The sequence below is a fragment of the Hippichthys cyanospilos genome, chromosome 9, assembly GCF_059441005.1.
Source record: "Hippichthys cyanospilos isolate Australia breed blue-spotted pipefish chromosome 9, RoL_Hcya_1.0, whole genome shotgun sequence".
Classification (NCBI taxonomy): Eukaryota; Metazoa; Chordata; class Actinopteri; order Syngnathiformes; family Syngnathidae; genus Hippichthys; species Hippichthys cyanospilos.
The window spans coordinates 8,567,791-8,590,985 of NC_142377.1; the positions used below are offsets into that span (position 1 = coordinate 8,567,791).

Below are 23,195 nucleotides of genomic sequence, written 5' to 3' on the forward strand. Positions count from 1 at the left end.
AGGTAAAGCTTACTTGTCAGTTCATTCCCCATCAATGGATCCCAATCTCAGTATTGATCCATATATAAGGCGCACCTGATTATAAGACGCACCATCAGCTTTTTTTTTTTTTTTTAAATAAGGCTTTTAGGTGCGCCTTATAGTGCAGAAAATACAGTAATACAAAAGTGTCCCCTAAAATGCATTTTTTCCACAACTCTATCACAGCTGCTCGGTTAAGCTGTTTTCTGAGTTTGGTCATGTGATGTCGGTAAGCTGAGCATTGATTGGTCATTACCTGAGCAACTGCGATATCGTTTTCAAATAACAGTTGGATGAAAATGAATTTCAATTCCGCAAAGGAAATATTGATTTGAATGTGATTATAGAAATCGGATCCGCATGGAACATTTTTTGTCTGTTGGGTTAACATCCTTTTAAGGAAGGCTGGAATTTCCACTACGAGTTCACCAATCACTATTTAGTCAAAACAAAAACACGTAGGCCTGGCCCCATGTTGACATTAGTCACTTATGACAAATGAGACAGGGAGCAGTCACACACCCAGCCTCCCTGTGACACCTACTCACAACAACCAAAAAAGGGGAACCTGCTTTCCTTCACTTCCTTACGGACAGCGATAAAGATCACACACAATGTTGCAACGCACACCAACGCATGACACGCTTGCCACCCCCACGCTTTCTGGACCCTGTGATTTGAGTCTGCGATAAGGAAAAATCACCCTAACAAAATCACGATCCTGTAATCCTTAAAACTGAAATGTGACCAGAAGAATAAAAACCATAAAGTAAATGCTGTCCATATATCATGACACCTGGAAGTAGGCTAATGCAAAATTCACCAAAGCCTAGGTTGTATTCACAAATCAAGTGTAGCTAATCATATGTAGTGATGACAAACTCATACTAAATGCATATCACTAGCTATGCACATTTACAGTATATGCTAAGTTTTAAAATGACAGTTTGAGGGCAAGTCAACCCAAATGTATTCTTGAAATTATTGCGTTCTATGTGGCAACACTAATCTATATATGGCATTCTGATTAAAATGGTGTTTGTGGAACATGTATTAAGCAGCAAAATCCGCTAGTTTTTAAGCATCGCAGGAGGTGGCCATTTTGTCTCGACTTGCCAACTGAAAATGACATCACAGCTGCTCAGAGCTCAGGTAACAACCAATCAGGGCTCAGCGTGGCGTCAAATGACCAAACGAAGAAAAAGTTTAGCCGCGACTTAGCCCTAATAAACTGTGATGTAATTTCCAGTCAACATTAAGTGAAAAAATGGCCACCACCTGAAATGGATAAAAACAAGGAGGTTTTGCTGGTTAATTTATATTCCCAAAACACAATACTGACCAGAATGTTGTGTTTAGACTATTGGAGTCACATAGACCATATTAATTTAAAATACATACATTTTTGGATTGATTTCCCCTTTAAAAAGTACCAGTAATGACCAAATACACCGGGCACATAAAACATGTGGGGGACATCATAGAACTTCAAAATTCTTTCTTTTGATACCATGATGGGTAAACACAAAACTGCAAACACCCTTAATGTTGGTGCCCTTCATTCACATGAAAAAAAAGCATATTTTATAAATTTGAGGGAAATTTCACATGAATCATACCTTGATATGTAAGTATGATTAATGTAACGCTTTTGAATAAATGATCCAAAATAAATACATAAATAAACGCGACTTTGAATGCATGTCATGCCCCACGTAGATGCCCGGTGTATTTAAAGTGGTTCAGCTGGGATGGGATGGACTAAGCTGCTGGCAAAGCTCACAATAAGATGCTAGTAAGCACGTTTACGCTATTAGTGGGAGTGATAGGCGTATTAGTTCAAGTAAAACTCATCAACCTCAGCCACATCCATTTCATCATCAAAGGCAATCAGCTGGAAGAAACAAAAAGTATAGTGGGCAGAATTAGTAGAGCGCAATTAGTGTGTTAAGCTCAATCACACGCAGACATGTGATGTTAGTAGATGTTGTTAATACAAGATGGGCCTGAATTTTAAAGGTTAGTGTGCAAAACGGGCACGTTTGTCTATTGAGCAATGCGATTTTGGATCCAGTCACAAGAAGGAGTCATGCCGTAACACCTATCCCTGTGTGTCTCTCTATATCTACTTTCAGCTTGCTCCACAAGCCAAAAAATTGGTATACTGGCCTTAAAACAAGTGTTTCCTGAGTTTGTCAAAACCTTGTGCTCGGTACCTTTTCTCCGTAGCCACGGTCCTTGGTCATCATCTCCCTGAGGGTCTGCAGAACTTTGATGCACAGACGCTCCTCGTTCTCCTCAAGCAACTGCTTGGTGTGTTTAATTAGTCTGGTATGAAGAATATAGAGAAAAGAGTTAATGCCCAAAACATGTAATAAACTGAATATAAAGGGAGTTGATAAAACTTTTGAAAACAAATTGGGCATCGGCCTTTATATTCAAAATAGTAATAAAATAATAAATAGTAAAATTATGATCATATATATATATATATATATATATATATATATATATATATATATATATTTTTTTTTTTTTTTTTTTTTTTAATGGAGGGTAGCTGGCACCCCAGACTAGTGCTCATCTAATATTAAGGTGCTTGAGCACTGTAGTGATAACTGTGACCATTGGATGGCAGTGTTTCCAAATACACAACCCATACATTACATACTTGTAATTCAAAGTAAGGAAAGGAAATCAATCTTTCATATGCTATCATCCATGATTATATAGACATAGCACACAATATTCTTTCGAAATGCTAAATATACTGCCACTCCAGACGTTTCCTTTTCTGATAACACTTGGCACTGAAAGAGTTTGTCTTAGGGCTGATAGAGTAGGACTGTAGAGTGTGTGTATGTGTGTGTGTGTGTGTGTGTGTGTGTGTGGGGGGGGGGGCACGACAGGTTTTCGCTTTCCTGCGGGGGGGGCTTGGCAATATATAATTGAGAAACACTGTGTTAGGGTAACACTAACCCTATACGCTACTTTCACAGAGCGTTATGAGGACGCTTGTGTTCTTTTTATAAAGTTTGACTGACTTTGATTGTTTTGTTGACATTCCCTTGAGCGCAGCTCCATCTAGTGGATGCATAATGCAACCTCAGCCACTACTGTAGCTTCTATGTTATGCCCCTCATTATGCAATGCGGCCTCTATATGAAAACAGTCGTGAAATATGCCGTTAAATGAAGGTGCGCCATATAATGTCTGATTTACAGTGCGAAAGATACACAATTTGGAAATATATGGATAAATAGTGATGCTGAAAAACTGTCTAAAGCACTTTTGGGGATACTGAATTAATAAAAAGATGTTAAATTTCATTGAAAATCCAAACCAAAATACAGCTTCTTCTCCTGACAATTTAAGGGAATCTACAAAGCCAGGAGTTGGAATAATCCCCAAAACAGTGTTGGCTCCACGTGCCCTGCCAATTTGTCTATAATCCAGTCTGAGCTGGTATCAGGCAGAACACCATAGCCAAATGTGCATTTCATGTGACAAGTCCATCATGGGTTCAAAGCCTACCACTTGAAAAACAATCAAGGCTTTGAATGCCAGTATTATGGACTAGATTTACCAAATTAGTTGCCCTTTTCCAAAGACAAGCATCTTCCTTGTAATACAAATACATAACTCTATTTCATACTTGGATATGAATCCTCCACTTTCACATTTCTTGCGAGCTTCTGTGTTTTCAGGGAAGAGCAACTCAGGGCGATGGAGGACGTCCACAAGCACCGACAGCTCGGCTTGGACCAGCGGCCGGAGACGGTCCTCCAAGGCTGACACGATGTCCTGCAGATGAACACAAGAGCCAGGCCCTTAGCAAAAAAATCATAGAGATTTCAATTTGCAACACTGTTAAACACTTTGGTAGTGGTCAATTTGCAACACTGTTAAACACTTTGGTCGTGGATGGATGGATGGATGGATGGATGGATGGATGGATGGATGGATGGATGGATGGAAAGAAAAAAAGAGGCTTTGGCCATGCCCCAAACAGAGGGTATGGCTCAAATCTGGAAAAAAAAAAAACTTCCTGCACATGCACCAAAAAAAAAAAAAAAAGACACTACAAGGTACCGCGCACAACATGTAGATGGCTGGGGGAGTGCATGTGTCTGAAATGATCTTCTTAAAGAACCTGCAGGTGCTTCATTCAATGTGTTACAGATAGTTCTCCCTGGTTGGTAAAACCAAATATTATAAACCACGCTGTTGCTGTGGGGCTCACGGTCAGGTCAACCAACAAATGTCTGTTTTGATCATGGGAATACTTCAAATTATTTTTGAAAGAAGATGCTAATTTTCAGGAATAAAAACATATTTGGACTCTGTCAAGGTGATCAAAATCCAATTGGCAAGTCAGAGACAAGTCGAAACAAGTCCTGACTCGAGGACTACAGAACTATACTGTAATAACCTTATCTGTACCAAGACCTCTACTCTAACCTGTAAAAAGGCTGTAAAAAGTAATAAACTGTTGTTGAAAGTTGATTTAGATTGCTGTTTTTTCTTTTGTTATTGTTATAAGGGAAAGTTTTAGGTATACTTTTGCAATTTTTAAATAAATAGATAATGAAATTATTCATAGTTGTTTCCCCTTTTCCAGCGGGGGCTTTGCAACATATAATTAAAAAGCAATGGGTTAGCTCGTCAAATTAAATTAGCCTCAAGATGGCCCCTAATAATGACCAGTCAATGGAAATGATATATTTTTCTTCTCTTTTTAAAAAACTCTGTTTTATGTCCCCCTTCAGCATCTGAGCGTTTTCGTTTTGTGCTTCTTCTACCTGTAAGTGCGAACGGTGGCGTACATATGAGCCATGCGACCACCTGTGACAGGAAATAAGGATGAACTCGTTGGAGCCATGGGATGTCCGTTTCAATGTGCACATTAGGCAAGGTTGAGAAATCACTACGTCTGCTAACCGCAGCTGTATGAGTTGACTTTGAGGAGGGACGTTACATCAGACACTTCTAGTGTATACAACTGTCATATGATTATTACAAGAATTGCACACACAGCAGCTCACGTTCTTGAAAGTGCTTCCAAGAATTTTAACGTGATGGCTCTATTGTGTCATCCATATCAAACTTAACAAATTAAAGGCATACAACATTTTGCAAAGGAGCCTGCATGACGAACTTTGGCAATAAGTTGATACATCTTATAACTAGTTTGCCCTTAATTTGAAAAGAAAGGTACAATGATCCTGTTGCAACATTAAAAAAACTAGATACTAGACAAGATAAAGACTAGATACTGTTGTACTCACCAAACGTTTTGAAACGGATTCATTTCATGTTTCTGTCATCGTACAGCTGACTTATTAAAATAGTTATCAGTTACTTTTCGATCCTTCATTTTTACAGCTCAACATTATACATGTGGCAAATAAAGGGACATGTAAAATGAATCCCCTCAAAATAAATACTGAACCAGTTTATCTAAAAAACAAAGCCCGCGAAACTTTACAGGATTAACATTGAAAATGTTGAAGTCTCTTTGCCCACCTGAAGCCTTTCAATGATATTTCGATAGTCTTTGGAGGTGGGGACCCCAGAATCTCGTCTGAAGGTGTTCTTAGCGGACAGTTTCCAGTTGAGGAGGCTCTTCTGTACAACATTGTTGGACTTGACGAACAAGTTGTTAACTTGACTGTCCAGATCCACTGGGATGGCGATGGCTCTGCTCTTAGCTGGGGTGAAAATGATAAACACTTGTAAAAGGAAAAAAAACAAAAAACTATAAAGCACTCATCTGTAAATAGTGTGGCAATACATGGACAGATCCTGTCTTTGTTTTTTAGATTTGATGTAGCAAAGGTTTCTGACTATAAGCTGCTTTTTTTTTTTACTAGCCACTAGAGGGCAATCTCCTGGTAAACCAAAAAAATAGACAGAGAAAGACACTATCAAAGTATTGATTTTGAGTTTGAACTACTATGTTACTCACAACTCGGGGGCTCTCTTTACTAATAAAAACAAGCAGGTGTGTTACTGTCGTGTTGGTGCAGTATTCTAACAATTCAAGTGTGTTGGTGTTATGTTGAAAATATGTTTCTAAAGATGTTCAGTCTGTGTTGAAGGCGTGATGTTGCTGTAGCCAGACAGTTTGGGGGAAAAAAAAAGTTTTAAATGAAAACGACAATTTGAAAACATTCCATGCATTATCTTTCTCCGTAAAAATCTGATGTCAAAACCTGTGGCTTATAGTCTGGCACAATTTATAGTTTGTAAAAAACAAAACAAAAATAACAGTATACATTTTTATATTTTTACTGCACTGCAATGTTGTGGAAGAACCCAACAACGGGCCAGAGTTGAGAATTAGCATTAGCGATAAGCTCTACATGCATAAAATTGGCTGCAAGCCTTTAACTACGGTGATTCCACAAATATAAGACACACTTTTTCCCCCAAAATAAAGGCCAAAAGTATGGGTGCGACCTATAAATGGTAATTTCAAAATGTATTTATTCAACACCATTCGAGGAAGATTCATCCGTCAGCCACAAAAACTGAGTTTTGACGCACAGATGTTTATTTTTTAATAGGCCGTATTATCACTTACAGTAATGACCGTAACGGGACTAGCTAGAGAGTGGATGTCAGTTGGCTGTTAGAAGATGTAGCAGCTAACAGCAGCTTGTGTTAGCTGAAGTTGTTACGGCATTGTTTACAATAAAAGAAGCAAGCAGACTGAACCGACGTCTGAGTCCATCCTTGTTTACATACAGGAATATTACTAAAAGGGAGAGGATCATGTAAAGGTTATGATGTCTCCAGCTGATTCAATTAAGAGTGCACTTGTTAGAGAACACGGAAAGGTAATCATTTTGACTCGTTTATTAATAGCAGTCTTTTGGCTTATACACATATGATGAAACACAGATGCTGTGCAACTTCGGGTATTTATGGTAAAATGAACTCGAGCCGCGTCGCGAGGAAAGTGGAAAAAAACTGCTTCGACGCATTCAACCTTACACTGATGAGGCGTTCACTGCCTGCTCACAATGTGGGAAATCTCCAACACACTTAACTTGACTCGCCAGAAATATATATAACTTATGGATATGAACACAAGAAAACATGAAGAGTTTAGGAAGAGGAAATTTATTCTGTTTTGCGACAGTTTTTACGTTGTTTCCGAAGTGGCGGTGCAACTTATACACGGTAACATAGAAAATACCAGAATTTGACCGCGAAATGAAAGGTGCATCCTATTCACAGGTATGTCTTATATATGGGGGAATTATGGTACACCTGACTGCATTGTCACTATCAAATAAAGCTTCATCGATTCATTCAAACGTAATGTCTTACCGACGTCTGAGAGAACTTTAATGCAAGCCTCCACTGAAGCTTTCTGCACAGGGTTAAGCCAGTTACAGTGGTATACTCTGAAAACCCCCTGCAGAAGCTGCACAAATACCGGCTGTCGAGTCTGAGGAAAAAAAAAAAAATATTCATCACAATGATGCGGTATTACTTTAACATGAACTGTACAAGAACATTGGCGGTGAGCGACAAGAGCAATACGACTATCAAATTCCCCGACTACAGATTTGAGTGAGCCAGCTGTTTCCAGCCACACCAGTGGTTAACAGCTGCTTGCTACACGGTGAAAAAGAACACTAGTGATTACTCTCAGCCCTAGAGGACAATAAATACCTCAGTTATCTTTCCCAGAATGGCAGCCTGCAAAAGAGTGGTAGTGATATCATCGATAAATCTCGTGAGATCTCGGAAACGATAAGGGTCGGGGACCGAACCGAGTTAAAAGGAAAGCCATGGAGACGTTTCTCGTGGGAAAACGGCATGTGACAACAAAGCACATTACAAACTATTTGGCCGGGTAAGCACTACACCTAGGGCCTAAACATGGAGGGAGCATTTCAAGTCGTTGCGTCATCTCCACCCAGTTCCAGCAAAAACCTTGTGCAACACACCCATAGATTTGGGAAGAACAAAGTCAGAGTGCTGACTAAGACACGAGAAAACCCACACAGTGGAGATACGGGCACTTCTTCACAGACACAAAAAGTTGGAGGGCCGCTTGGGATAGCTTGAAAAACTACTTAAGGGAAGAGCCGTTCTTACTTACATACATACGGCGAGCCATCTAAGCAGAAAGAGGAATTTCATATTTTATGTTACATTACCCATTGACATCGATGAATCAATGGGCCAAAATTAGTTTATTTATCAAAAGAGTTCAAGCAAGCGCTAAAGCATCCCAACAGCCGTCGTTATGAGATGATTTTTCTTTTATTATTGTAACCATGGGGCTCTCGACTAGCTTTTGCACCGGCACGCAGGATTTGGGGATGTACAGCATGACCATATTTCATGATTTATTGTCTTGATGTAAAGATTGACAGTTACTCATATGATATGGAAAAATATTTGAATGCAACAATAACTGTGTGCAACAAGCAGCAGCTTGCAAAACACATCAAATGTTTTATATATCGTAAATTTCGGACCATAAACCACAACTTTTTTCTCATGATTTGAGCCCTGCGGTTTATAGTCCAGTGCCACTTATCAGATTTTTTTTTTTACTAACCACCAGGGGGCAATCCACCGGTAAAGCAAATGTGTTTATCTGTTCAAGGTGTCAATTTATGGAACAACTATGAAATAGAACCGAAAAGATGCGAATCAATGGCCGTGCTCAAAAAGTACAGTATTAAAAAATAACAGTTATGTACAATTTGAATAAATTCGATATACTGTATGTGTATATATATGTGTGTGTGTATATATATATATATATATATATATATATATATATATATATATATATATATATATATATATATATGATGTTGCTGTAGGCAGTTAAAGATTTTACATATATTTTATATATTTATTTTAAATAAAAATAAATTTGGATTTTGTTTTTGAATTTTTTGTTTTTGTTTTTTTTTTTAAACAAATTTTTGGAATTGCAGCTTATATACCGGTGCAAGTTATAGTCCAAAAATCCAGTATCTGTGATGTTGCATCTTACTTGTATTTTCTTTTTGTGATGGGTATCACGTCAGTAAAATAACATGAATGTTTTAACATTATTACATTACTAATTATGTGACCGGATGAAATTTCCACGGGTAAAATGTGATACATTTGCGGGTGAATCGACCCCAGCGTCGAATCCTGAATCGCCAAAAGCAAATACTGTTGACCGAGCATTTCAATTACCTGCAAGCTCGTGCTCTGATCAGAAAAGGGAGAGCTGAAGAAACATGTGACGATGCTCATGACTGTCTCCGTTACGTAACACTCCAGTATGGTATCTGCATGCTTCCTGTCACTGGTGTTGTTGCACACCTAGACAGAAATAAACACGTGTGATGCACAGCCACCGCATCATACCTCACATTCATGAATGACAGCCATTACTTTTCTTCTCAATTCCACGCGCCTTGCTTTGCTCACCCGACAAATGTCCACCAGGAAGTTTTCAAACAGCTTCCACATGTGGTTAGATGTATAAATCTCCTTCATTTCCACTTCGGTGTCGACGTAGCAGTGGTTCAAGAAGTTAATGTAGGCGATCTTTATCTACAACATTTGAAAACCTTGTATTTATTTTAGAAAGGGGCGGGGGGTACCATCCTGTTACCAAACTACGGTGGCCGTTCAAATCATGCCAGTGCTCTTTTTTACTTGTGCGTTCTTTTGTTCCTGTGTGCTCCTATTTTCTTGTGTGTTTTTTTCTTGCATGCTCATTTTTGCGCACTCTTTTGTACTTGTACTCCTTTTTTTTCTTGTATTCTTTTTGCGCTTTTTTTTCTTGCATTCTTTTTTCTTGTGTGCGCTTTTCTTGCATACTCTTGTCCTTGTGTGCTCTTTTCTTGTGTGTGCCTATTGCATACTGTTTTTTCTTGCATGCTTTTTTTGCGCACTCTTTTGCACTCGCGCTCTGCTTTTTTTCTTGCATGCTGTTTTTATCTTGCACTTTTTTCTTGCGTGCTTTTTTCTTGTGTGCGTTTTTTCTTGCATACACTTGTCCTTGTGTGCTCTTTTGTTCTTGTATGATTTTTTTCTTCTGTGCTTTTTTTCTCACATGCTCCTTTTGGATGTTGCATGTGGCATAATTGAAAATGTTGAAATTTGGGAAACAGTGAATATTTAAGATGATAAAATGGTTGAAATTGGAAGGAGGTGAATCGGATAAATAATGTGGAAGAAGATGCATGTCAAAATGTGAATAAAATAATAATGAAAATAAAAATATATCAAAACAATAATAATAATAAATCTTTCTTACCTCAGGAATACAGTCTTCATGTGTGACGACCCGCACAATATCATCCAGGGGCAACAGGGAGTTACATTTGATCTCTGTGTAGACGTTTTTGCCCTCAGTGCAGACGGCTAACAGTTCAACCAGGTGAATGTGGTACATCAAAGGGCTGTTTTCATCCATACGGTCCCGCTCGGAGCGCATCATTTGAATTAACGTTTGAAAGGATGCGCGATCGTTGTAGAAGACCAGGACGTCCTCTCCTGAGTTCACAAGCTGAAGGGGTCAGAAATATTAATGACACTCGTCATTTTGTTGTAAGATTAATGAGTCAAGATTTTAGTTCATTTAAGAAAAAAAACAAAAAAAAACCCTCAAACCTCAGCCATGACAACATCCTGACACTTTTTGATGAACTTATTCTCAGCCTTCACAATGGTTTGAAGAAACTTAAGATACTGGACGTGTCGGCCGTGCGTCTCAGCACAGTGGACAAAGTGTTGAACTACACGCTCATTAATCTCGCTGCAGAGTTGGAAGTTATTCATGAAAATGTGCTGCATGGTAATGGCCTCTAAAATCTAAAAGCAGAAAATCGATAATAAAACATTAACTAAAGGTCAAATTAGGCATCCAAACATCTGATTTTGGTGTGAGCCTCACCCCTGGGTTAAGAAAGAGATTGATATGCTTGTGAAGAAGAATTTGGTTTTGCTGGTTGCCTGCACAGAAATTCTGCAGAAACTCGTGAGCCAGTTTCATGATTTCCTGCATGCGGACGTCCTCACCCTGTTGATAGAAAACACGCAATTTCTTTTTGGTTTTTAGGAATATCCAAATGCCCATGATATAATGTTCACCCTCCAAAGCACATTGGGACCTTTTCATATGGGATCTGGAGAAGCTCCAGCACCACGCAGTGAGCTCCCATGTTTCTCAACAGCCTCTGCTGCTGTTTCTTACATTTTTTCCCAGAGCTCCCCTCTTGGACGCAAAGCATACTGAGACGCAGCAAAATCTACAGAAATGTGGAAAAATAAACTGCAGTCAATTTTAGACCGTAAGCTGCTACTTTTTTCTCATGCTTTGAACCCTGCAGCTTATAGCACAGTGCGACATAACTGATTTTTTTTTTAAACCAGCCTGCTATTCAAAACAAAATCAGGCATATTACTGTTGAGTTGGTGAAGTAATCTAACGATCCGAGTGTGTAGATGTTGTGTTGAAAATATTTTGTTGCTGGTCGCATTGTTAAACAAAAATGTTATATATGACAAAAAAAATGATTTACTGTTGCTATATTCTTGGCACGGCTTACTGTATAGTCTGAAAAATCCAGCAATAACAAACAAAACACTTGATTAAAAATACATTTTAAATTAGTATACCTCCTTTACAACCCTGTAGTTATAGTTGCTGGTGCTTTCTGTACTGCTCTTGTCCAAACTAAGTGAATCCCCCTGTAAAACAATGAACACAATACTTACAATACTCAACTGCAACAACTCAATTTTTGGCCTGCAAGCTGCTTAATAATAAACTTGTTCAAACTCTCCAGTTGGATTCACGTAAACACCTCATCAATTATCAGTTTTTTACTCAGCTTTGCCTTTAGAGTACATGAAGACACTTCAGCGGGAATGTGAGATTTTCACAGGGTTTTCTTTTCAAATTAAGAGCAAATTAAATAGAACATTATGGCAAAATGCAATATAATTACCTTCTTTTTGTTATCTGACTCTGAGGGTCCATCTCCATCCATCCCATCTTCTCCTTGTCTTTTGTACACCCACAGCTCGGACTTCTCCACAATGGAGCGCAATTGGTCAAGGTCTGATTTGATCTGCTTGTAGTTATCCACGTCTTGCCTGGTCACAAGGAGCTGGACCTACAATATATTGCATTAAGTTCCCTTTTAATAATGGATCAAAGATCAGGGTCACCCAGAACTTCAAAGTTAAAAAAAAAAAATGGGGAAGGAAACATCAGTGGTAAGCCTGACCTGCTTGAAAGCCATGAGAACTTCCTGCCTCTGGCTGAAGTGTCGGAAGAGCAGGTGAAGCGCTCCAGACACGAGAGGAGGATAGTCGTGCATGGTGAGGTGTAGAAGGACTCTTAGGAATGTCCGTCCGCCGTGGTCATCCAGGTCAAGTGGAGTGTTCTCTTCACTTCATGGAAAAAAATAAATTAAAATAAAATATATATTAAAAAAAAATATACGAACTATAAATATAAATATGAATAAATAACACAAAAATATGATGTCAAATAATAAATATAAATACATAAATAAACGTATAAAAAAATAAATACAAAAATATAAATATTTAAAAATATACAATAAAAATAAAACATTAAAATAGACTTTAATTATCTTTAATGAATCATGTTTCAAGAGCTCGATGATGTAGCAAAAATGGTCAAGAATTATTACCTTCCTCCAAATATCCCTTCTGCCTGCTCCTCAATATTTTCAAAGTCAAGATTTCCTGAAAGGTTGAGATCACATTTATGATTTATTCTTGAACTATTTTTTTAATATAATCTAGTGGGATAATGCAAATTATTCAGTGCCACTGACGACAATAGACGTTAAGGATCCATTTTTACTGGGCTTCAATGACAGCTATAGAAGCAAAGAAGTTAATAAGCTTCATATAAAACTGATCGAGGAAAATCAACTAAAAAAAAAAAATAATTATGCATTCTTCACTATAATACATTCTATTCGCTCCCAGTCATATTAAAATAACAGTCTGATTAATATTGAGTTTGAGGAATAAGAATGAAGTAATTTTGCCACCTGCTATCGACTGAAAATGACATCACTGTCGCTCCGGCCTCAGGTAACGACCAATCATGCTTCAGCTCTTTCCTAATCATGTGACATTCACAAGTTGAACAGTGATTGGTCATTACCTGAGCCCAGAACAATTGTGATGTCATATTCAGGCGACATCAAGTGGCAAAATGGCCGTCCCATTAGATTGATCAAAACAAATTGATTTTGCAACTTAAATCTTATTCCACAAACACATTATTCATCATAATACTGAGTTTAAACTAGAGGTGTTGTATGGAACCAATTATTGTTAAAAATATTGAATTTACAAAAAAAAAAAAGAGTCACTATAACACAAATTGGCAATAGGTTTCTTCATCTACCAATTAATTTGCTCTTAATTTGAAAAGTAAAAAGACGCTGGCCCTCACCTACCTGGCATGTGAGCGGTGAAATTATTGGTACCATTTTGGCTGGCAGCGTTTTCTGCTTGCTGGTTGTTTTCATCAAACTCTCGTTTGAAAATACAGAGTAGGCAGGAAATCCTGTAGTCTAGCCGCACGTTTAGGATAAACTGAAGAGGGAGGCAAAAATAAATGGCCTGTGTTTTTCCAACAAGAAGCAGTAATGTGAAGTCACACCTGTAGAATCTCAATGATTTTCAGCTTGGTGTCCATAACCATGATGTCTTCTCTCTCAGGTTCCGTTTGGGCTTTGACGACGTCGCCCTTTGGCTGATGAGTTGGAGTTGTGTGCAGGAGACTACCGCCTCGCAGGACCACCTGGGTCATTAGTTCCCCGACTCCATGAATGGACTTCATTACGTTACTTCCTGCTACAGAAACACGACCCTCAACCACGATGGGAATAGCATGAGTCAAATATCAAGATTCCAACCTTTGTTTTGCTCTCCTTTCTCGATCTTGTTAATGGGATATATGGTGCTGACGTGGACGCAGTCTAATATATTTAGCAGAATTTTCGTCAGCCTTAAGAGATCACTGAAGTTGTAGAAGCCAAAGTAGATGAGGTTCCTTGCCAGGTTCACGACCTAATGAAAAATCATTTGAGTATCATTGGTATTCAAACGAATTGGACACATACTGTAGCTACAAAAGGGAACACAATTTATGTTTATGTGGATTATTCAAGAAGAAAAACCTCAAAGGTCAGCTTGTTTTTCTCCTTGTCAGCAAAGGGAACATTCTGGGACACCACCTCTCGCAGGTAGTTTTCGACAAAATCCATGGTAAGGCAAAATCGCTCCTTGATTTCATCTCTGCTGGTTCCGTCATTATCGTAGCTAGGACAAATGGAAAGTCACACAAGGAAAAAGAAACATCAGCATCACTGTAAAACCTTTGTGCCGTACTTTGTCCGTTACGTCAAAGGCATTTCGCATCAAAGGGAAAGCATTGAAAGAAGAGACTCGGGAGCTGAAATTTTACCCACATTGAGACATCATGACAAAGTTCGACAAGTAGTTATCACACTAGCAGGAGCGTACCATCCCTTGACGAAAATACTGCAGTGATATGGAAGAAAATGACCCAAAAACGGTCAAAATACTGCACGAGGGTTAGCATACTTTCGTCCACAATACTGGACATTTGATTTTGGTCTGAATCTTTTGACTCATTGGAACTACTCTATTCATCCTAGTTCACTCAGTAGAGGACATTATGTCCAATCCAAAGATGTCTCATGTGTTTAGGTAAAATGCAATTCACTATGTAGTCTTGCTGAGACAAAATGGACAAACCAACAGACACAAATGAACAGGCCGAGTCTCCGGAGAATATTCCTCTAAGGAACTCACTCATCAATTGTAATTTGAGAGGGGATCTCAGACCAAAGACGGGCGTATTTGACGGGTGTGACCTGCTCCTGGGGGTCACGGTCCACATGCATGTGCAGCATGAGGCGGCAGAAAGACGCCCGCAGGTCATAGGGCAGATCCTCGTCAGACATACAGCGAAGGATCAAATCCACGTCCAGCTGCCCAGAGATCTTATTGATGGCCAGGTACTGGCGGTCCAAACACATCCGGGCAAATAGGTTGAGTTGGCACCTATGGAAAAATGACGTGGGTGACGTTTGCCAGCGACAACAGTATTTGCTTGAGGTCATTGCTGAACAATGTATTAAACCCAAAGGCTCACTTGTTTACGTGTTGTGTTGTATAAAAACATAAAACTAATATTGCATGGAATTTAATTGATATAGGTACAGACCCCAAAAGATTTTACCAGCAATTTATGATATTATTTCACAGAGTAGACCAAGAAAATGTATTTTAATAGTATAACATTAGGGCCCAACTGAAACGTATTTTTTCATGCCGATGCCAATTATTGGCAGAAAAAAAATACTGATATTCGATTAATGGGCCATTTTATTAAAAAAAAAAAATACACAATGAAAAAAGGCTCATTGGCAGGGCTCAACTGTAATAATTTACAATGTACATAGTTTTTGGCCAATGTTTGGAAGAGCCATCATATGACATGATCTGATATATCTTATGATATGATATGATGATATATTATATGTTATGATATGGTATGATGATATATGATAAGATATCATATGAGATCATATCATTTGATATATCATATCATATGATATATGATATGATATATTAAATGCTATATCATATCATATGATGTATCACATGACATGATATCATTTGATATATATCATGCCGTATCATAACATATCATATATCATAATAATGATATGACATGTTTATTCACACTGAAAATAACAAAGTTTTCACTCCTGTGGAACTATTACTATTATTTTCTATTCATTCTTTACTTATATATTGTATATTCTATTTGTCTATTATATTAATATGCACCAATCAGCGCAACACTCCCTATTTCATGGTCTCCCTGCTATACAATTACCATAAAGGTATTCGATTCGATTCTATTCTTCACAATAATAGAGTATCTCTATTCATTCCAATTGAACACATGGTATTATTTCACAGAGTAAACCAAGCAAAGGGTATTTTCAAAACATTTGACCTGTAGTAACTGACGACCTCATGGTCCTCCTTCTGACCCTCCTTTGCATCCTGGGCCAACTCTCGTACGCTCTTACTGCGCACATCTTTAAAATTGTCCTTCCAGAACAGCCACACCTCCTCTTCATCTTCTGCCTCGACTGGGTTATCGCCGTTTGTTGCTACTTCGACTTCAAACCTTGATAAAACTAATCTAATAAACAAGAGACCATTTCGGGTTTTTTTAAATGCTGCAAATACAATCAGCAGAATTGATAAGGCTCACCTAGTTTCAATGAGGATGTCAGCATTGCTCAGATCAAGCACTGCGTTACAGATAAGCTCCTGCGTCACAGGGATGGATTTGTTCATGGACACGCAAAGATCTGACAGGTAGTCCAAAAACCTGTGAAAACAAATACCAGAGAAATCTTACCTAATATTTTGATGTGATCACTATGCAACGTATTCATATGAAATCCCATTTGTTTTTATTTTTTTTTTTACCTTGGCTCCCGATTCTTCCTCACAAGAGTGACAAACGTATCTATTTCAGCAGCGGTGATGTGTTTTTCGAGCAACTTGCGGTTGTTGTGGAGTAGCGCAGTTATTGTGTCTTCTGCAAGTACATCATAACCTATTTGTTTCTGCATGAAGCGGAATTGCTTGGCTATGTATTCCTGTTAAAAGAAGAGAAGAGAGGATGATGACCCAAAGAATGAAGGCCACGGAGTCAGAGGGAAGCAGTGGTGTTGGCCCACCTGGTTCTTCCTGTAGTCCTGCTGAGAGTGACGTAAAACTCTGTAACAAAGTCTACAAATGTGTCGAAAGGGAGCGTGCCGTTGATCGCCCAGTTCTTCCAGGCGTAGCATGGGACCATCACCGCTATCTGTGAAAGGGGCTTGAAGAAGCTTGAAGATCTACAAAAACGGAGAAGAATTCCAACGTGAACTTTTGGAATTGTTGATGGACCTCCTGGGGATTGAAACAAACCTGCTTGAGGATATTCTGCTCTCGCATGAGTTTTTGCCGTTCTCTGTTGGGTTTGTTCACCATGATCTCCAAAACATCTTGTCCGCTGTTTGGGATATCCACGACGAAGAAAACCAGATCTTCCAGAAGCTTGGTCACAAACCTGAAAACCATATGTGTGGTATACGATAGAACATATATACTATACAATGCTCATTTTACCTCTTGAAACTGTTGGACTCGCTATCCTAAAAAACTATGGGTCCCAAAAATTGCACAATAAAATGGACAAAAAAAGTCTCAGGTTCCAACTGCAGTTACAAGACGTGAGCAAAAACCAACAACAGATATTAACAAAGGTCACGGTAAAATTTATTAAAAGAATACAATGAACTTACCTGGATCATCCACCATCATCTTCCTAATACCACAACTACTAATATAACTTAGTCCATTTTGTTGGAAAAGTCCCACTTCTTACTTTGAGTGTTCATTTGTTTAATTTCAACATGTTTTGATCCTCTTCTCGAGCTTCTGAAGTGTTTCGTTTTGGCCTTGTTACTTTTTGGCTCATTGTCAGCTGGTTGTGCATTATTTGACTGATCACCGATACTAAAAAACATTTATGTTATTTCGGGCTAAAAGATAGCACTTTATAGGAGGCCTTTTTTTCCACTAATAGCATTTTTAGCACTGACAAGATCCTGTAGACGAAATCTCACGACAAAGAGATCAAAACGAACATTGAGGACGAAGTTGCCAAAATCGTGAGTGGTCAAGTTATACTGAATAAAAGAGTAAATGGATGATGATTAATATTTTGGTGTAAATTTGTGTGTGTGTGTGTGTGTGTGTGTGTGCGTGTGTGTGTGTGTGTGTGTGTGTGTGTGTGTGTGTGTCAAAGTATGTGTCTAGGACGCAGGGAGACGAGAACACTGATTTATTGGAACATACAAATGAAGCAAAAAAAAAAAAAGGTTGGAAACTAGCCTTGTTTACCTTCTTTCATTCTGCGTAATGGTCCCCTTTTCCAGTTTGCCAGCAATTGACGCCAAAACTTTACTTGCATCATTGGCAAAGTCTAAATCCCGCACCTCCGCTGGGGGCACTGGTACAATGGCAAAAGCCTCCTTATCCTCTTTCACAGCTGAAGTTCCAATCTGAAAACATTTCAAATTGGGCAATTCAAAACAGCAGATTAATTGCAATCAATTAATTACAGTCATAGTTAGTGTTTTTTAATGGCGTTAACCACATTTTAATCTAAAAATTTCTGCTTAGCGTAAGAGAAGCAGCAAAATTTTAGCTTACCACATCAATGCAAAGCATCCAGCTGTGACTGCTGTCACAGTTAAAAATAGCAAGAAATACATGAATGTGGCATGATATAACAAAGCTCTTTGCCAAACTAAACTCGAGAAGACCCTGGGTTTGAGCACATCTTTTGCAAAGAGGCTCAAAGGGGATGAAAATAAAAACAGTTCAAAATAAATGACCGAAGTCACTTTTTGATTTTACACATCAATCTTTAAATAAAATAAAATTTAAAAAAAAAAAAAAAAAAAAAATATATATATATATATATATATATATATATATATATATATATATATATATATATATATATATATATATATATATATATATATATATATATATATATATATATATATATGGACTAAGGTAAATACATTTGTCCACTTGATAAGTGACATGCATTTTATTGAACTCACTCTTAACATAACAGGTTTTTCCTCTTCTTTGTCAATGGGGATGTTGGTGCTGTGTACCCATGTGTTGGTGCACAAGTGCTTTAGCCGCACATAGGAACTCCTTGAAGTGACAACAATGAGAGAAGTTGTCATTAGTGGAGGTGTCAGTCCTATCTGTACGTATGGGAGTGAAGCAGCGGATCTATTTGGAATATATACCTGGGCACCATCGAGTCCCCGCCTCTCAAAGTGGTGGGGTCTAATTCAAAGATGGACGAGATGTCCATGCCATCCGGGACAGGGACAAGAGTGTACATAATTTTCTCCTGTGGAGCCCGTAGACGGCCACGTAAAGCTTCGTTATCTGCATCTAGCTGTATAAAGGAAATGTACAGGGTTGGTAAGACCACCAAAAGAAAAAGATTTCATCTATATCATCTATGCATAATACTGTTGATGAATTCTAATGCATGTGAAACCCTGGAACCTCTGAACGTTGTCAAAGTCTGCCCTCTAGCGGTGACTTTAAGTAAGAACTGAATCGCAAGCAATGTATTTATGTGGTACCTGGAAATTAAAGGGTGCGAAGTCCACCACCTAGAGCAGAAAGCCAAATATCCACCAGAAAAAATTAAAGAGCAACAGTGGAAAGCCAATCAAGGCTCAGTGATCAAAATCACTTACTGCCGATTTCTGCTCAACACTCTCTTCCTCAAAGTCGGGGTTCACCTGTCCAACAAAGCACACGGCGATGAATTAACTGATGACTGAGCAACCCTTCCAGTTAAGATGAATGAAAACATTTTGCCAGTTAGGATAGACGCAATTAAATCAGGACAGTAAAAGATAAAGTCGGAGACACACACCTCACCCACCTCTGCAGCCAAGTAGCAACCGGTTGCCAAATGTTTAAACCTGAACAGGCTGTTCCAGTAGCCTGCACCTCCCCGACATGGGTCATGGTGGACCACCTGCCGAGGTCAAAATGCAACATAAAGATGTTAGATTTTGTGCAATGGTTTGCCATCTTTAATGCTCCATTTTTATTAGCAGATTTTTTTCCTATTCGTGCCATGCAAAAAAGTAAGAAAGAAACAAAGAAAAAGCAATAAATGCGGAAAGAATGAATAAAGAAATAAAAGAAAGAAATCAAGAAAGAAAATATAGAAAGACAAAGAAAAAGAAAGTTGCAAAGAATAAAGAAAGCAAAAGAAAGAAGGCGAGAAAACAAGAAAAAACAAATGAAAAAAAAGCAAGAAAAAAATAAAGAGAAAAAAAACAAAAGCTACAAAGAAACAAAGTAACAGAAAGAATGTAATAAAGAAAGCGAAGAAACAACAGAAATAGAGAAAAATGCAAAGAAAGAAGAGAAAGAAAAAAATCAACAAATAAAAGAACGAAGATATGAAACGAAATAAAGAAGGAAACAACCAAAGAAATGAAAAGAAACAATAAAGAGTGAAAGAAAGAATAAAGATAAAGAAAGAAAAAGAATCAAGAAATAAAAAGAAAAACATTAAAAGAACAAAGGGGGAAATAAACAAGGAAAATAAAAGAAAGGATCAAAAATAAAAGGAAAAAATATATTGAAAGAAAGAATGATAAAGAAAGAAAGCAAGCAAGCGAGAAAGAAAGAAAAAAGAAAGAAAGAAAGAAAGAAAGAAAGAAAGAAAGAAAGAAAGAAAGAAAGAAAGAAAGAAAGAAAGAAAGAAAGAAAGAAAGACAGACGCTAACCTCAATTTCCCAGAGTGCCTTGCTGCTGGTGGCGGATGTAGCAGATTGGCGGCCCGTCGTCCTAAGGAAGACATATTGCTTCTTTCTGTGATCGTCACAAGTGAGGAACTTTTCCTGCTCTGCATGGAACAAGCGGACAACATCTCCCTGCCATATTGCAAAGGTCATTTAGAGTCAGCGCGCTACTTCGCGCACCGCACAAAACGTAAGAACAATGTACCCACCCCTTTCAGGATGGTTTCCTTGTTGTCGCTCCATTTCATGAATAAAACAACTTTCCAACTTGTGTTGCAGTTTACAGAATTAACCTAAATGAAAAAGTCCCGTTCAATACACATTAGAATTTTACCATATAACTTTATTAGCTACCCTACATAGATATCATGCAGTAATATGCAGATAAAACGGTATAATTATTCTTTATAGTCAACAATATTTGCACAAACGTGCAATCGCACCTCATTGCATCCTGGATTGTCGACTAGCTGATGACTGCTGGCGTGTAGAGGTTGTCCTGCGTTCACGGGGTTGAGGACGACTTTATCTCCGATCACCACCTTCGCAAGAGAAAACATAAGCAAAAGTAAAGATTTGAAAAACTATTTTAAGTCAACGGCAAATGGAAAAAAACTGTCCGCCCCACGAGATGAATGAAAACAGATTTTGCAGCTTAATTCATATTCCATGCACTCCATGCACTGATGTACTAATCATAATGCTGCGTTTAGACTTGAAGAGTTGCACAGAAAATTTAATTGGAAAATATTGTTGTTGTTTTTTTTAATATATTCTCTGCGCCCCAATCGTCTTGAAATGGCATTCGGATTAATATTGTGTTCGCGGAATATGAATTACGGTATATCTACCCGTTTTTATCCGCTTTTGCCACTTGCTGGCGACTGAAAATGACATCACTGTTGCTCAGGGTTCCGGTATTGACCAATCACAACTCACCAATTTTCATTTTTAAAGAATGTTGTTTACACACAAGTTGAATCAAAACAAAAACAACAAGGTTTTACATGAGATTCACAAGCTGAGCCGTGATTGGTCGTTACATGATCCCTGAGCAACTATGATATGATTCTCAATCACAAGAAAAAGGGAAAATGGCCGGGTTGACTTCTACGTTATAGAAATTTTGGTCCAAATTCCAAAATGTGAAACATTTTCTCACACATTTGTTTGGTCCATCGCTTGGACTCTGGCGAACAATTTTCAAAATGAACACTAGAGGGAGCTGTGGCTTGTATCATGTTTGACTACAGACCTCTGTTCAGACTGCTTACAGAAGCGACTGTTGACGTTATACCTCGTCAAAAAGAGCATTCTAATACAGCAATTTCTTCCCAGAAATGATGTAAAAAGAGCATCTACCCACACTGTCTCCCAGGGAGCGCAATTTGTAGAAAGGTTGGATGTAAAACCAGGACCCCTCATTTCCGGCACAGTCCAGCGTCACCCTCATGGCATTTTTTTCCAGCAGAGCAGGTAGACGCTTGTTCACCGTCAGGTACTTATTGCTTTTCAAATGCAGCAGCTTTGGAGAAAACAAAACAAAAACTAAATATTATGTTTATTGCTATTTATTTGTTGCTCGATTATGGAATGTAGTCTGCTCCTCTGGGAAGTGAATTGAATATGAATTTCGTTGTGTGGTACAATTATACATATGACAATAAATCTCTTGAATCTTGAACATTAAATGGTCAAAGAGGATGACAAGTCATCAATCTTTGCTGTGCTCATAATTTAACAAAAACAAATTTGAACGTACTTGAATGACATTTCCATACTGGATGACTGATCCAAGCAACTTGCGATTCTCTGACTCATTTTGCTTCTTTTCCAAATCAGCAGCATGCTACAAAAAAGGAAAAAAAAAGTTAAAATCATTGAGGAAAAAAATAGAAAAAAAATGATACTGATTAATGAAATAAAGCTGAATAGATGTGACTCAATGGCTGTGCTCAAGGGCGTTTTAAAGAGTTTGAAATATGTGTATATAAATATGATTTTATCTATGAATTATGTGCAATGTGTTTATTTGTTCAGTAATAAATCAATCAATTTTACAACGTCAGACAGAAGTAGTAGAAGAAATACTGTAATGTATGGGTGCATCCTATAAACGCTAAGTTAAAGAAGTGATTTTATTTATTTATATATTTTTTTAACACCACTCAAGGAAGCTTGACCTGTCAGCCACATAAACTGAGTTTTGACGCGCAGATGTGCATTTTTTATGGGCCTTATTCTTACTTACAATAATTACCGTAACGGGACGAGCTAGATTAGTTGGATGTCATCAGCCAACGCCTGTTGCAGCTAATAGCAGCTCGTGTTAGCTGAGGTATTATTTTCAATAAAAGAAGCACGCAGACTGAACCAACGTCCGAGTTCATCCTTGTTCACACACAGGAATATTACCAAAACGGAGAGTTAATGATGTAATCATCTGATTCAATTAAGAATGGCAAAGTATAAACCTGTGTGCTGTGTTTAGAGAACACGGAAAGGGTTTTGACTCAATTATTAATTGGAGTCTTTTGACACAATCATAAACTTGGTGGAATACGGATAGTGCTCAACTTCGAGTATTTATGGCAAAATGAACGGCGTCGCAAGGAAGATGCTTTGAGCGCATTCAACATTACACTGGTGAGGCATTCACTAACTGCTCACAATGAA

At 38.1% G+C, this 23,195-nt stretch overlaps 1 protein-coding gene across 8 annotated transcripts in view; it reads right to left on the bottom strand.

The window, feature by feature from the left end:
* The window catches only part of itpr1b (inositol 1,4,5-trisphosphate receptor, type 1b), a 68,544-nt gene that overhangs the window by 41,751 nt on the left and 3,598 nt on the right, over positions 1–23,195 (bottom strand). For 2 of the 8 annotated variants that reach the window (XM_088422634.1, XM_088422631.1), the window contains exons 5-42: positions 22,282–22,368; positions 21,886–22,044; positions 20,963–21,061; positions 20,729–20,812; positions 20,505–20,651; positions 19,637–19,741; positions 19,455–19,499; positions 19,338–19,367; positions 18,990–19,144; positions 18,792–18,891; positions 18,058–18,218; positions 17,080–17,221; positions 16,848–17,006; positions 16,594–16,766; positions 16,373–16,492; positions 16,109–16,300; positions 14,893–15,144; positions 14,235–14,376; positions 13,971–14,124; positions 13,715–13,908; positions 13,509–13,647; positions 12,726–12,780; positions 12,294–12,459; positions 12,012–12,179; positions 11,680–11,751; positions 11,172–11,309; positions 10,955–11,080; positions 10,672–10,872; positions 10,316–10,567; positions 9,481–9,606; positions 9,244–9,372; positions 8,141–8,158; positions 7,708–7,734; positions 7,360–7,480; positions 5,548–5,732; positions 3,677–3,825; positions 2,238–2,349; positions 1,880–1,915 (exon numbers count right to left, since the gene is read on the bottom strand). In XM_088422634.1, the coding sequence (XP_088278760.1) occupies positions 1,880–1,915; positions 2,238–2,349; positions 3,677–3,825; positions 5,548–5,732; positions 7,360–7,480; positions 7,708–7,734; positions 8,141–8,158; positions 9,244–9,372; positions 9,481–9,606; positions 10,316–10,567; positions 10,672–10,872; positions 10,955–11,080; positions 11,172–11,309; positions 11,680–11,751; positions 12,012–12,179; positions 12,294–12,459; positions 12,726–12,780; positions 13,509–13,647; positions 13,715–13,908; positions 13,971–14,124; positions 14,235–14,376; positions 14,893–15,144; positions 16,109–16,300; positions 16,373–16,492; positions 16,594–16,766; positions 16,848–17,006; positions 17,080–17,221; positions 18,058–18,218; positions 18,792–18,891; positions 18,990–19,144; positions 19,338–19,367; positions 19,455–19,499; positions 19,637–19,741; positions 20,505–20,651; positions 20,729–20,812; positions 20,963–21,061; positions 21,886–22,044; positions 22,282–22,368 (4,920 nt within the window). Of the gene's footprint in view, positions 1–1,879; positions 1,916–2,237; positions 2,350–3,676; positions 3,826–5,547; positions 5,733–7,359; positions 7,481–7,707; positions 7,735–8,140; positions 8,159–9,243; positions 9,373–9,480; positions 9,607–10,315; positions 10,568–10,671; positions 10,873–10,954; positions 11,081–11,171; positions 11,310–11,679; positions 11,752–12,011; positions 12,180–12,293; positions 12,460–12,725; positions 12,781–13,508; positions 13,648–13,714; positions 13,909–13,970; positions 14,125–14,234; positions 14,377–14,892; positions 15,145–16,108; positions 16,301–16,372; positions 16,493–16,593; positions 16,767–16,847; positions 17,007–17,079; positions 17,222–18,057; positions 18,219–18,791; positions 18,892–18,989; positions 19,145–19,337; positions 19,368–19,454; positions 19,500–19,636; positions 19,742–20,504; positions 20,652–20,728; positions 20,813–20,962; positions 21,062–21,881; positions 22,045–22,281; positions 22,369–23,195 lie in introns of those variants that run through there. The other 6 variants (XM_088422637.1, XM_088422635.1, XM_088422633.1 and 3 more) reach the window with 5 other exon arrangements.